This window comes from Tursiops truncatus, chromosome 7, assembly GCF_011762595.2.
Source record: "Tursiops truncatus isolate mTurTru1 chromosome 7, mTurTru1.mat.Y, whole genome shotgun sequence".
Taxonomy (NCBI): Eukaryota; Metazoa; Chordata; class Mammalia; order Artiodactyla; family Delphinidae; genus Tursiops; species Tursiops truncatus.
In genome coordinates this window covers 53,562,835-53,577,407 of record NC_047040.1, presented here as the reverse complement: position 1 = coordinate 53,577,407, position 14,573 = coordinate 53,562,835, and the positions used below count along the sequence as shown (strand labels likewise).

Genomic DNA, 14,573 nt, shown 5'->3' with positions numbered 1-14,573 from the left:
TCTTGTTGTAAAAGTTGTGAAATTATAGCCAATTGCCCACTCAAGCATACAAAATAAAAGACAAGTTATGGGAAACCAAACATGTACTAAATAAAGCCTGAATACAAACTTTAAACCAGGAACTAATCATTCAGGAAACCTACAGGTGTCCAGCCTAGAAATTTTACCTGATTTCTAATTGTATGTTGCATAAATTTTTAGCTGAAGAATCCAAACCACAAGAATTGAGTGAAACATGATCTTATTGTTAAGGATTCCACACCCAGTCTTAACTAGAGAAATCCATACCAAACAAAAAGGAACAATACACAAGACTTCAGCAGTCCTCCCCAACCCCAAAGTGGGAAGATGACAAAAATCACAACAAAATGACCTGAAAATCCTTTCAGGAATCTTTTAATTTTGTCTAAAAGAGTTACTAACACAGGAATTTTACACAGGAAAAAAAGACCACCCATAATATTTTTAAAAAGGTGTTACTAATATTTGATCAGCAAACCAATATTTAATGGAAATGTACCAAAGCTTGCAGTACTGATCAATAGATGCTTAATGGTTTTCTGTTGAGAACATATTCTGATACCGGAGGGTGGGTTTTGCATTCACATTTACTGTTCTTCACATCACATTAGGCGGGTCATCCTAACTTTGAATATTATTAAACACATATAAATAGCTAAAGTAATATGTCATGTGAGGCATCTATGTGTTTTAAGAAAAGCCCCGAATGATTGAATTATGTGTTGCATAACTTCCCCATTAGTTAAATATAGGATCTGAAGAGTCTTTATAAGTAATAATGCTCACTTTTTAAAAACTTCACTTTTATCCTAATCTTCACTTTCTTTCAGTGATGAATTTAAAATTAGTCCTAAATTATCAAATACCCACTTAAAATAAGGTAGTTCTGAGAAAGACTGTGACATTCTGGTAATGTTATAGTGCTAATTTAAGGCACTTTTTAAAAAATTTAATAAGGAACTACTATATGCTTCAAAAAGGCAGACTAAATTTTTTAAAGAGCTTTCTTAAACAGCAGCTATTGAAGCCAACTTTTAGCTCGGTATGTTCCTTTTCCCTGTAACCACACTATATTTCTGTCATGTTGAAGCAGAAAATGTTCATCATTTTGTCAGCTCTGCCTGCAAAGCAGAGAATTACCTTCCCAAGCTCCTGAGATTTATGCTTTTAATTACCTGCTATCTGCTTCACTACCCTCCATACCTAATAATCAATAGAAATAGTCTTATTTATGGGAAAAATGTAAAATGTTTGACAAAAGCAGACTATCATTTTCTAGATTTCCATTTAATGCTATCGATTCTTTGTATCATCAGTACCTTTTTCCTTAACAGAATCAGTTGGTTTTTCAAACTCACAAAATTATTCATTTATCTAATAATTTGTACTGCTTAGCAGCAGATGTAAACTTTACAGCTAGCTTTCACTTCCCAACCCAGCAATGAGAGTATTATCGCAGTGGTATTTCTTTATTTAATGATCAGCTGCAGAATTCAGTTTGAGTATAACTTTCTCCAAATCCCTTCATCATAAACTCACTTTTTAGTGAGGACCAATTTCCATGGCTTAGTTCATTTCTAAATGAGAGGCCAATATTAGCATAGGTGAAACTTAGCAGGCTAGGTACCAGTATTCTTAAAACTCTGCGTCTCACATTTTATCAGTATCAATTCTTAAAAAAAAAAACCCAACAAATTACACATATATACTTATATGTAACTGTGTGTACACAATTTATATACAACTATATAAATATAAATATAGTATAAATTAATAGACTAAAGGAGCTGCTATCTACCTCAAGGGTTTCAAGAGAAATACAGTAGGTGTGCATGGGTAGCAGGCAGTGATTGTATATGTATATGTGAGAGGAGGGAAGAATTAAGTTGATCTGTAGACCTCACATGTGTAGATATTTGTTGGACACATCTGAGAGTGGTGATGTAAGGAGGGACAAATATTAGAAGATGACTGTTCAAGGTTTTTCTTGACATGTCAGTTATCAAAGGTGATGTCTGAAAATTCAGGAAATAAAGTATAAATTTTTGTAAACATTATGTTGGTTAGAGTTTCAAATACTATGTTCAATATACTTTTTTTTTTAAAAATTACCTTCTAGGGGCTTTTCAAGGGAAAAGTGCCTCAGAATTCAAAGCAATGAATCCAGTTATTAACCTAAAAAAGCTTAATAAAGACACTATGTCCATGAGAGAAAGGAAAAATAGTGTATTTGTTGTACTTTTGTGCCCGAGAAAGAGGAAGAAGGGGAAAACAGAAGAGCTAGAGGAGAGGGAGAAGGGAAGAGAAGATAGAGAACACAGGAAGGAAGAACATGATGGCTTAATAGAAGAGAACACGTTTTGATAGGGAAAGAAAAACACTGATAACTGGTGAACAGAATTTCTAGAGTTAAAACCAGCGCTAGGCAGCCAATAGCAAAATGCAGAGTCCCCTAGAAGAGTGTGATGGGGTGATAAACAAAAAGCTTGATCCTTCAGAAAACGCAAGCAGGTACCTTGCAGCTGAGTGCCTCTTCCGCTTTTGCTGCAAGACAGATCTTCCAAGAAGGCGTCTAAGGGGTTCCTACTTCCCCGCCGCTTTGACCTTCCAGGGAAGGAACCGCAGCTGCGGTAGGGACTTGCTGCCTCATGGCAGCTGGAAGAGAGGTGCAGTTAGGCCTGGGGGCCAAAGGATACAGAGGGTCAGCCCAGAGCCCACGGAAAGGGCATTTATGTGGGACCCAAACTTGTGGCTTTCTCCCTAACCTCATGACTGCTGAGATCCCTGCTGGATGACAGAGAATGCCAGGGCTCCAGCAGAAACAACACTAACGCCTCTTGAGTGGCAGATGGCGGGTGGAGACAGTTTGTTTATGCAAGACAGAGAATTTGTACTGTATTATGTAAACTGCTAAGGAAATCAGGAAGTGGGCATAAGATTAAAACTACACAAAAAGAGATATGGGCAGAAAGGTCCAGGAGAGCATATGAAATAACCTTCTCCAAATGAAAACTGCTAAGATGCCAAAGATGCCAAATGCAGAAGGAAGTGGCATTGTGGATGTATCAATTACACACTAATTGCAGTCATATGGGAATTGAGGGTGATTGTTGCGTGACTACACTTTCTGAAATCTCAGAGAGATTTACAGGAAAGAATAGGAGAGTCAGGTCACCTACAGAAATGTTCACACAAATAACTGGTCGCCCTGTCATTTTAACTTCTAAGCAAATCCTTAATTTCCTGTCCATTTGTACTTAATAAGTCTTACGTAAATCAATGAAATGGCATGAGGTCATCTCCTTATGTCTTGAGACATGAGGCAATAGAACACAGCAAAAAGAACAGTGGTCTAAAATGAGAGATAGAGATATTGGATGACCAAAACCCAAAAGAAACACAAAAACAACATAACAAAATTAAAAACTTAGAGGAACCACAAAGTAAAATTAAAAAAAAATTGAACTATAAATGATTTGATTTATAATGCTATTCAAAAAGTAATAGTGTAAATTCAAAAAATCAAGAGTTAGCTCCAAATTAGGGGTCAGCGATTAGGGACCCTGCATCTCATGCTGAATCAATTGTGTTATTAATGCTGAGTATCAAAATTTCAGGGTCAGTTCCTGAATTAGAGTATATAAAACTTCATTAAAAAGATCATTATGCTCTCATTTCGATTTGCCCATGACGCATAAAGGATCCAGTCATATGTGAAAGGTATTTATGATTAACTCTGTTCTGAGATAGCAACAATAAAAGAAGATCATCTCTATTTTTAAACATTTAAGAGTACTAACTTGCCCTGATTTTGTGTAAAAATCTGTTTAAGGATCAGTTTCCTTTATCCTTCTGCCACTGTTCTCTAAGAAACTGAGATTAATACAAAAATTAGAAATTATTTGGGATCTGCCAACTTTCAACCTAGCCAAAAAGAGAAACATCAGCCTCAAAAATATTTTAAAAGCTTGTGTTAAAAGTTCTAGTTTCTAGTCTTTTCGTATGAAAACCGAAAGTCCAATAATCTTGAGAGTCTTCTTTAAAACTAACTATGAAACAGTATAGAAGACCTATTTCTCTGGCAAGGCTTAACTCTAGAAACATATTATTTCCCAGCTAAAGAGAAAGATTCGGATTTAAGCTTAACAATTTATAGCCATACTAGAGTTGCAGTGCACTCGTTCACTGGAGAAGAAGGGAGCATTCAGGCCCAGGATAATTTCATTCAGTGCTCAGCTTAAACCATGTTAGAAAAAAAAGGTTGCCAAGAAGAAACTAGGGACACGGGTGCTGCACACATTTGTGCAAATGTCTGGGGCTCAGTTGGAAAGACACATTATTCCTGGACTGCAATGCTTGGCCCCTGGCAAAGTTAATGGCGTCAATTTGCAAAGATTCACTTGGGAAATGTTTGTGATTAATGCTTGCTCATTTGCATAACGCTGTATCGTGTAAGTAAAGCTGTAGCCTTTTGCTTTCCCACAGTGGAGTTCTACTGAGATGATAAAAGCTGGACAAAGGGGGCTACTGGACACTTAAACTAGGTCACATTGAATTTTAATGCATGAAGTCTGCCCTGGTACAGTTTATATGGGTAATGGAGAATGTCAGAATGTAGTCTGTTTACTGAGCAAATCTGCCTCCCAGATTTTTCAATAAACATATTTTCTACACTGAAGCGTGAAGCCAATTCAGTCTCAGGCTGATTTAGAAATGTTATTAAAGAAAATAAGGATGAGCATCTTCTTAATTCTTACATTAAAACATAAAATAGGGTAATTATAAAATAATAAACTCTCCCCCAAATAAAGAATGCTCAGTTTCAGAGCTCAGTTATGCAGATTACAGCACCATTACTAAACACTGAGAACATGTACATGTCACACTTGTGGATCTGCCATCCAGACTTTGTGGCTTTACTGCCCAGAGTCTAAGCATGACTCAGAAATTTAATTTCTTTCTCCATTATCAACATAGCTTTTGAGTGGTGACAAGGAAGCCAGTGGTCACGTGCTCATGTGTGTACATCTGTCCATGCCCCTGTTAGTAAACACAAAGAAAATTAGTGACATCGAATAAAGCTCAATTCAAAGGTGAATCTGCTCCTAGAGCAATTCTGGGGTGTAGAAAGAAGACTGGCACACCTCTCCCCAGAAGACTGACAAAAATAAAAAATAAAACTCGTAGTCATTCTTTCTGAGTCTTACTTATTCCACCTGTAAGATGGAAGTGTTTATATCCTGTCCTTCTAAAGAAATACCATGGAAATGATTTTCAGTCATAGAGCTGGTATGGTCCTCCCAAAGATCATGTAGTCCATTTTAGGTTACATTACAGAAGAGGAAACTGAGGCCCACAGTAGTGAAGTGGTTTATCAAAGTTCAAAATTAGGATTCAAATCACATTCAAGGACTCTTAATCCAGTGTTTTACACTGTGCAGCCTTTCTATGTATGGAGTAATGAAATACAGAGCAGAAGACCTGGAATACGTTCTGAGAGGATCTAATAAGGTTAATCCTTGCGTGCTTTCATTCACACTGTTTACTAGTAAAAGTTGCTGCTAGACTCTGGAGTCTAGTATGTATAGGGCTTGGCATAAAATAGGAGCACAATAAATGCTAAGAAAATGAGTAAAGTTGTAAGGCAACATAGTATCATTGGAGAGTTATCGATTTAGAGTCAAGAGGCTCAAATTTATGTCCTATATCTGTATCTATTGGCTATGAGAATCTATGTTAACTCCAAAGATAAGAAACAACCTAAGTGTCCACCAATAAGGGACTAGTTAAGTAAACTATGGAACATCTACACATAGACTACTGTATTGGTTTTCTATTGCTGTACTAGCAAATTACCATAAACTCAGTGGCTTAAAACAACACACATTTATTATCTTACAGTTCTGGAATTCGGAAGTCCAACATGGGTTTCATTGGGCTGAAACCAAGGTGTCAGCAGGACTGCATTCTATTTTGGAGGCTCTAGGGGAAAATCAATTTCCTTGACAACTTCTAGAAGCTTTCCACATTCCTTGCCATGTGGCCCCTTCTTACACCTTCAAACCAACAATGACCAGTCTAGTTGTTCTTATATCATATCACTCTAACTTCCTCTTTTGCCTCCCTCTTCTATTTTTAAGGGCCTTTGGGCCTGCAGGAAAATCCCAGATAATCTATTTTAAGGTCAGCTGATTAGTGCCCTTAATTGCATTTACTACCTTAATTCCCCTTTGCCATACAAGGTAATATAGTAAAAGAGTCCAGAGATTAGGATGTGAACATCTTTGCCTACCACATCTATAAAAAAACAGTGAGGGAGCTTGCTATGTTCTGATAGGGAAAATTCTCTAGGATATATTGTTATGTAAAAACAGTGCAGGGCAAAAAAAAAGTGTGAATAGTATGCTACCTTGTATGTAGAAAAGGGAGGAGATTGAGTACATATTCAATCTCAATCTACATAAACAAACCCAGGAAAGATAGGCAAGAAATATTAAAGTGGTTACAAGATAGACAGGGAAAGGCATGGAGGGTGGGAGGATGGGGAATAGGATGGAACAAGATTTTTCAATGTACCTTTTAAAATTAATTTGCTTTTTGGACCACGTAAATATAGGTTTTTTTATTTTTTTTCGGTACGCGGGCCTCTCACTGCTGCGGCCTCTCCTGTTGCGGAGCACAGGCTCCGGACGCGCAGGCTCAGTGGCCATGGCTCACGGGCCCAGCCGCTCCACGGCATGTGGGATCCTCCCGGACGGGGGCACGAACCCGTGTCCCCCGCATCGGCAGGCGGACTCTCGACCACTGCGCCACCAGGGAAGCCCCAATATATGTTTTTTTAATTCAAGGGATTCATAATTGCCTCAAAGTCCTTATTATTCACTTGATGGTCAAAACATTTTGCTTTGCAGAGCCTGTCTATCATAAACCTTGTTACTTTTCTCTTAACTCTAACAGGCAGATCCTTATTTGTCAGTGGCTTTGTATTAAGCTGTTCTCTAACATGACATTCATAGACTTCATGAAAGTCTGCATCTTTTGCAAGATTTTTGCCATTTTACTTTGCGATCTCTTTGCATTGTATTATGAGATGTTTTCAGCATCAGGTATTGCTGCCGTGGGAATGCTAGAACCAAATATGGAGCATGTCTTCTGGTGGGTATTCATTTTGTAAGTGGCCAGTTAAGCAGCGAGCATTTTCATTTTATATTTGTAAAGTTACAGAGACGTTAATTTCCCTATGTGACTGTATAAATTTGGATAATAAGTGGGCAAAATTTTTAAATATACCTGGATCTATTTCAGTATTTATTATTCTGTTTTTTCTTAAAAAATTCCTTTAATTATTATACCGTAAATCTAGTAGTAATATTATAGTTTAATATATCTAGTAGGTATGTCTCTATGATTAATTAGTCTTCAATTTACAAAATATTTCACGATTCCTATCACATTGCATTTTTTTCTAGTCAGGTTTACTGAGGTACACTTTACATACAGTAAAATTCCTTTTTAGGTATTGAGTTCTATGAGTTTTGAAAAACAAAAACAGTTGTGTAACTACCACAACAATGAAGATTTCAAATATTTACATCACCCAAAAAAGTTCCCTCATGCCCCTTGGTGATCAATGACCCAACCCCACCCTCAGACTCTGCTAATTACGGGTCTGATTTCTGTCCCCACAGTATTGTGTTTGGCAAAAGTTTTATAAGTGTAACCATACAGTGTATACTCTTTGTGTCCAACTTATTTCATTTAGCATACTGCCTTTGAGATTCATCCATGTTGTGGGGTGTATTGGTACATCATTTCTTTTATTGCTGAGTAGTATTCCATTGTATGGCTATACCACGGTTTGTTTATCCATTCATCAGTTGATAGACATTAGGATCAATTTCAGTTTGGGGCGATTATGAATAAAGCTACTATAAAAGACACATGTGTATAAACATATGTTTTCATTTCTCTTGGATAAATACCTAGAAGTGGGATTGCTGGGTTGTATGGGAAATGTATCTATAACATAATTTCTTATAAATAGCTACCAAACTGTTTTCTAAAGGACCTGCACCATTTTGTATTTCCAACAACAATGAATGAGAATTCCAGTTGCTCCTCATCCTTGCCACTTGGTAATATCAATTTATTTAATTTTCATCATTTTAATAGGTATAGTAGTGTCTGATTGTGGTTTGCATTTCCTTAATGGCTAATGATGTTGAGCATTGTTTTACATATTTATCTGTCATTCATATTTCTTCTCTGGTAAAGTGCTTACTCAAATCTTTTGCCCATTTATTATTTATTATTGAGTTGTAAGTTATTTAAATATTCTGCATACAAGGCATGTGTTTTACAAATATTTTCTCCCAGTCTGTAGCTTTTCTTTTCAATTTCTTAACAGTATGATAGTGTCATTTGAAGAGTAGTTTTTACTTTTGATGAAGTCTAATATATAAGCATTTTTATAATCATATTTTTGTTTCTTAAAAAACCTTTGCCTAACTCAAGGTCACATAAATTTTCTCCTATGTTTTCTTCTAGAAGTTTTATAGTTTTAAGTTTATAGTTTTATATATATATATATATATATATATATGATCTATTTGAAATAATTTTTATATTTTGTGTGAAGTAGCAGTCAAGGTTCTTTTTTTAAATTTACAAGTGGATATCCAATTGCACTATTTGTTGCAAAGATTAGCCTTTCTCCATTGAACCGTCTTTGCAAGTTTATTGAAGATCAACTGACCGTATAGGTGCAGGTCTATTCTATTCTATTGATTAATATGTCTACTGTTCTTTCACCAGTATTGCAGTCTTGATTACTATAGGTTTTACAGTAAGTATTAAAATCAAGAAGCATAAGTTCTCAAACTTTGTTCTTCCCTAAAAAACATTTTGGCTATTATAGGGCTTTTCTTTTCTATGTATATTTAAGAAATAGCTTGGCATTTTCCACAAAAAAGCCTTCTAGGATTTTTATCTGGGTTGTGCTGGGTCTATAGATCAATCTGGGGAGAAATGACATCTTAACAATAATGAGACTTTGAATGAATTGGTACTACATATTTCTCAATTTATTTAGGAACATTTTAATTCTTGAATAAGGAATTTGAGAAAGATTTTATCAGGTGCCAAAAAAAGTCATTGGATTTTTGGTTGAAATTGCATTAAATATATTTTTATAAATCATGAAAAACATATCTCCTCTTTTCCAATGACTATAATTTTCATTATGCTTCCTGTGTAGAATTATCAAAATATCATTTAATGGATATTCAAACAAAGATATTTATTATTTTAGTATTTCCAAAACTCATGAATCGTATAATATACTCTTGGCAAAATGATTTCTACTGTGAAGTAACTTGGGAAATATCACATACAATATGCAGCCGCCAGATTCAGATTTGCATTGCTCATTGGCTTTACTTGGTCATTGGGTATTATAAATATTCTAATATTATTTATTTTGGTTTTATGTTATTTTATTCTACATTTTAAAATCGACTTTCGTAAAATATTGATTTGTACCCTTTTCTTGTTATCATTTTTCTTAACAGGATGATTATGCTTGCCAGATAAAATAATTTACAAAGCTTTCCCTGTATTTCCATAGTCTGGGAAAATATAAATTGTATAATAAATTATTCTCTCAGGTATTTAATATGATTTGGCACACACACATATAACGTGACACTTCTTATCAAGAGTAATAACAATGGTTTTCTTCAACGTTCATTGCATTTTTTTCATATTTTCATTGCATTTTAAACTTTTAAAAATATTTTCTGCTATTCAAGTATTTTTGAAAAGTAAATATAACTGGTGGGATTAAGTGTAAATGGTATAGGTGAGACTGATTACATAGAGAAATCCTTGATTTTTGACATTAGCCACTCTGTTGTTCAAGTTTCTAATGTTGAATCCAAATCCCTTGAAAATCTAGCACACTGAAATAAGTGGGCCATCAATTGGAGGGGCTGCTAGAGAGTATGTAAATATGAAGAGATGTACATATTCAGAACAATCAGACTTAGAGCTTGACAGACTACAGAGCGCAATGAAAAGGTGATACTCACATCCGAGTTAAAGCGAAGCTGACAGACATTACAAGAAATAACTTGTTTCTTCTTTGGGGGAATGGACACTCCAAATGTGTGGTTAATGACTGCTTTTTGCACAGGATCCATCTAAAGAGCAAATGATAAAATAGTCAATTTATAACTTCAAAGGACAGATAATAGTGTGCGCAAGTAAAAGTAACTATTATTCCTTAACGTTTTAACTTTTACTTCCCAAACAAGGATAATAAAGACTCTCATTCGATAGTAATGTACTTATTTCCAGGAATTAAAAATAGAAACACAAAAATTGGTTTGAAATCGTAACACAAAAAAATCACAGGAGAATCACAACATTTCAAGAAATCTTATATCTATATAAGAAACCTTGAAAAACCTTAAAAGAATCATAGAACAAGAAAACTTAAGATCTAAAGATCAGGGTTAAAATTAACTTGTTAATGTTTTCCCTATGTGAGGTTATAATACTTAAGATGGTCTGAAATGATTTCAGTGACGACTGTTACAGATGTATTTAAGTTTCTTAGTTTTTTATTTGCGGCAAAGTCATAAATGACAGGCTTTATCACAGCACAGAAAATGTTGACCTTTACTTTAAAATAATTTATTATTGTTCATGTACTCTAGATATTCATTCTACTGGAAATGCATGTCACTCAAATTCCTATAACAGATTGGTTAATATGCAACCCCTGCTTAAATATTGATCAAGTAAAGTTTTGACTTACAACCTGTGACTTTCTCTCTTTGGTTTGCATTTACCATAAACAGTCAGAGAAATATACAGTGATACCATAGAAAAAGTATGCCACAAAGCCATGAAAGTATTTGGAAAATGAAAGAACACTATCTGCAGAGCCTATAAAAAGAGAGACACAGCAGTGATTCTCTTGTGTACTCCAGATAATAATCTCCAGCATTAATGTCAGACAACTGGCAGTTCAAAAAACAATGACGAACAAAGCATAACTTATAAACAGATGTAACATGAACAAGGACAGATCCATTGACACCATTGTCTAGGAAATCTCCAGAGGTTAGAATTTAGGACGGGATTAGTTGATGATATTTGGTAGAGAGGGGAAATGAATACTATCCCTGATGAGGCGTATGAATCAACAAAGTGCAAAATCAGCAGTTAGAAGAACTTAAATACATTAGAAAATAGGGTGGATTACAGAATTATTGAACAGTAAAGTAGCCTTTTTTTTTTGCTACAAGTTTAAGTGAGATGACAAGACAGTGTATTCCCACTATAAAGAAAAGTTATGTGGTTTGGAACGCTTAAAAAAGTCAAAGAGGGGAGTTTTCTGGAGTGATAGAACTATTTTATATCTTGACTGTAGTGGTGGTTACACAAACTTATACATGTGTTGAAATTCAAAGAACTATGCACATTCCCAAAAAGTCAATTTTATGTATGATAACTTAAGAAGTGAAAAAGAAAAAACTGTTAAGAGCATTATGTTTAACTACTTTGGGATTGACATATATACACTACTATGTATAAAATACATAACTAATGAAAACCTACTGTATAGCACAGGGAACTCTATTCAGTGTTCTGTGGTGACTTACATAGGAAGGAAATCCAAAAAAGAGGGGATATATGTATATATATGGCTGATTCACTTTGCTGTACAGCAGAAACTAACCCAACATTGTAAAGCAACTATACTCTAAGAAAAATTTTTTTAAAATTTAACCACTAAATGTAAAATATTATTACTAGAAAATCTGGGGATTTGTTTTGCTCAAGGTTGTAATTGATTGTATTAAACGAGAATTAAAAAAAAAACCCTCTATGGGCAAAGAAAATCTCAAAAGATCAGAAAATAAAACCTTAGTTCACTTTCTTACTAACAAGTGCATACACTTAAAGTCTCATCCATTTGCGAAACATGAACCTGTACTTTCTGATCTACTAGAGATGGCAAATCAGTTTGGACAGGCTTAAAAATAAAATAGCCTAACTATATTGGCAGGATGGAAAAACTACACTGTTTTGCAAAGTTAAAAAAATAAGAGCATTTTATTGAGATATTTTCTGTTCTCAGGCTCTAAAAAAATACATCTAGTGATGTGTGAGCTATATAAGATAAAAGTATATGAATATTTCCTAATCATATTTTCTGCATGCCACTTTTATTATTTCTGCTGTATCTATATACTATTGTATATGTTATTATTCACTTAACATTTTTTCTTTAAAGCAAATTAAAATAGACTTTTAAAAAACAGCAGCAATATGCATGAAAACATAGTTTTAATGTATATCCTTTCCTATTACTCATTTCAAAAGTATATTGAAAGTTACCATTAAAAATTAAAACTTCCATCATCTAAAATAAATGCACTATCCTAGTTATTCCCATACTGCAATATGAAAACATAGACAAAAATACATCTACAAAAATTTAGCTCCAAATTTTTAGTAAACAAAGATATCTGTTGAGAGCTCCAACACAACCCTTGGATATAAACATTCTCTTTACATTTTTGAAATTGTTAGCTGCCTACATAATTTTTCAAGTAACCCCTGATACAAATTTGTCTACTCAAATCTCACATTTGTACCCTACCAGCCTGAAAATACTGTTTATGTTCCCCGAGGCTGAGCATTCTCTTCCTGAAAGGTGAGTTGTGGCTGAGCACCCCCAATACTAAGGCAGGCAAGTTCCCAGCCATCTGCTCCATGAAAAGCAAACTAAGGAGGTTCCTTCAAGAAACTCTTAACTAGAATTGACTTCTCTACTTTACACATATAATCCTACTTGTCCTCATAAAACACAGTCCTTTTACCCCCTTCCTTGTCACCTGTCATGAACTCCTGCTGCCTTTACATCCTTTGAATGACTTACCACTAATCATATGAAAATTTTATCTTCCATGTTTCTCACTTGGAACAAATTTTTCTATTTTCCACTTGATTCTCTATTTTGTTATAGGTATTTCAAGAAAAGGTCTACTTTTTTCTAAATCTTGTTTATCTTTCTCTGTTTATCATAGAGGTATATAATTATACTTCTTATTCAAATGTCACTTGGGAGGACATGATTTAGTTGAAAGAAGACTTTAAATGGTATAAGAAAGAACGTTCCATTGGCCAATTCATCTGATATCTTGAAACAGACACTGCCCAGCTGATGTTTTGAGTATATGCCATCTGATGCAGTAACTACAAATACCTGGGTCATTTCAGTGGGGTCCATAATTAGCAATAACATAGAAAAGGCTTTCAGATCTTTCTCTTTTTTAAAAGTATAAAGTAGTAAAATCCTGAATTTTTTTCTTGTAGCATTCCTACAATACTCTAAAAATTAGATAAAAATAATAAATATGATGTTAATTTATATTAACTTAAATTTTTTCCTCCACTAATGCAAAATTGGTTTTCTCTAATCATAATGAGATATGTATAACTAAATCAATGGCAAGTCTTTTATTCAATCACCAATTTTCAGGATGAATAAAACAATCAAGATGAATAAAAACATTCTCATAAACCCTAAAATGTGATAAATACATGTGATTCAATTTAGTATAGTCAAAACTATATATCTATACCATGATGATTTCATATGTAGAGTACTCAGCAAAATTATTGGAGGTACTACAATTATACAAAAAACTCTTGAAGTTTTAAAGATTTTAATAAAGATATTTGAAGTGTTTTTAAACATCTTTATTAAAACGTTTATATCACTTTTAAATAAACAATTGCCTTGTTAAATACTCAGATTAGGTCATACTAGTTCACACTGCACAAGAAAGCTGTCTGTGGATTGAGAAGATTGTTTCACTGGTTAACAATGCTAAAAAAAGCTTTTCTTTAAGGAAAAAAACCCCTACCACATAGCTCTAGCTACCAATATTCCTTACCTGGCAGAATTTATTGGTCCCAAATAAGCCTCTTCTTTTCTAAAAAAGTAAAAGTCAGAAGTAGTCATCTGGAATTTTGAGGCTAGCAAGCACATTCACACAAAATTTTTAAAAATCCATTTTCTTTGCTCATCTCTGATTAAAAAGCCTGAAATGCTTACTAACTAAAAAGCAGCAAGAGTTAACACTTTCCACTTTTGCTAATGAAAGTCATGTAGAAATGAAAAACAAAACCTATTAGTGCAATTAACTGGTAGGTAATAAAAATGAAAGATGGGGTTGTGGCTTTTACCAGGAATTGAGGAGATGATTGCAGGCTACGTATGGACAAATTAACTATTCTATTACAGTACTTATAAAAGGAATTAATGAAGGTGGCCTTATCACACCATCTATTATATTTTCAATATCAAAATAAGAACAAACAGATATCTTGATGTATTCACCAAGTTTATGGAACTACAAATCTGTGTGAGTTTTTTTTAAAAGATCTACTTTCACTGAGTATTCCAAAAAGTAATTTATATCCACACAGAGTAAGCAATCATATAAAAACACATGCAGTTGCAAATAAAACCT

The 14,573-nt window shown here is 34.1% G+C and overlaps 1 protein-coding gene across 1 annotated transcript in view; it reads right to left on the bottom strand.

The window, feature by feature from the left end:
- Positions 1 to 14,573, bottom strand: part of ZNF385B (zinc finger protein 385B) — a 311,937-nt gene that overhangs the window by 49,345 nt on the left and 248,019 nt on the right. Inside the window, exons 4-5 of the mRNA XM_033860403.2 lie at positions 13,995 to 14,033; positions 10,110 to 10,220 (exon numbers count right to left, since the gene is read on the bottom strand). Coding sequence (XP_033716294.1) covers positions 10,110 to 10,220; positions 13,995 to 14,033 — 150 coding nt within the window. The remainder of the gene's footprint in view (positions 1 to 10,109; positions 10,221 to 13,994; positions 14,034 to 14,573) is intronic.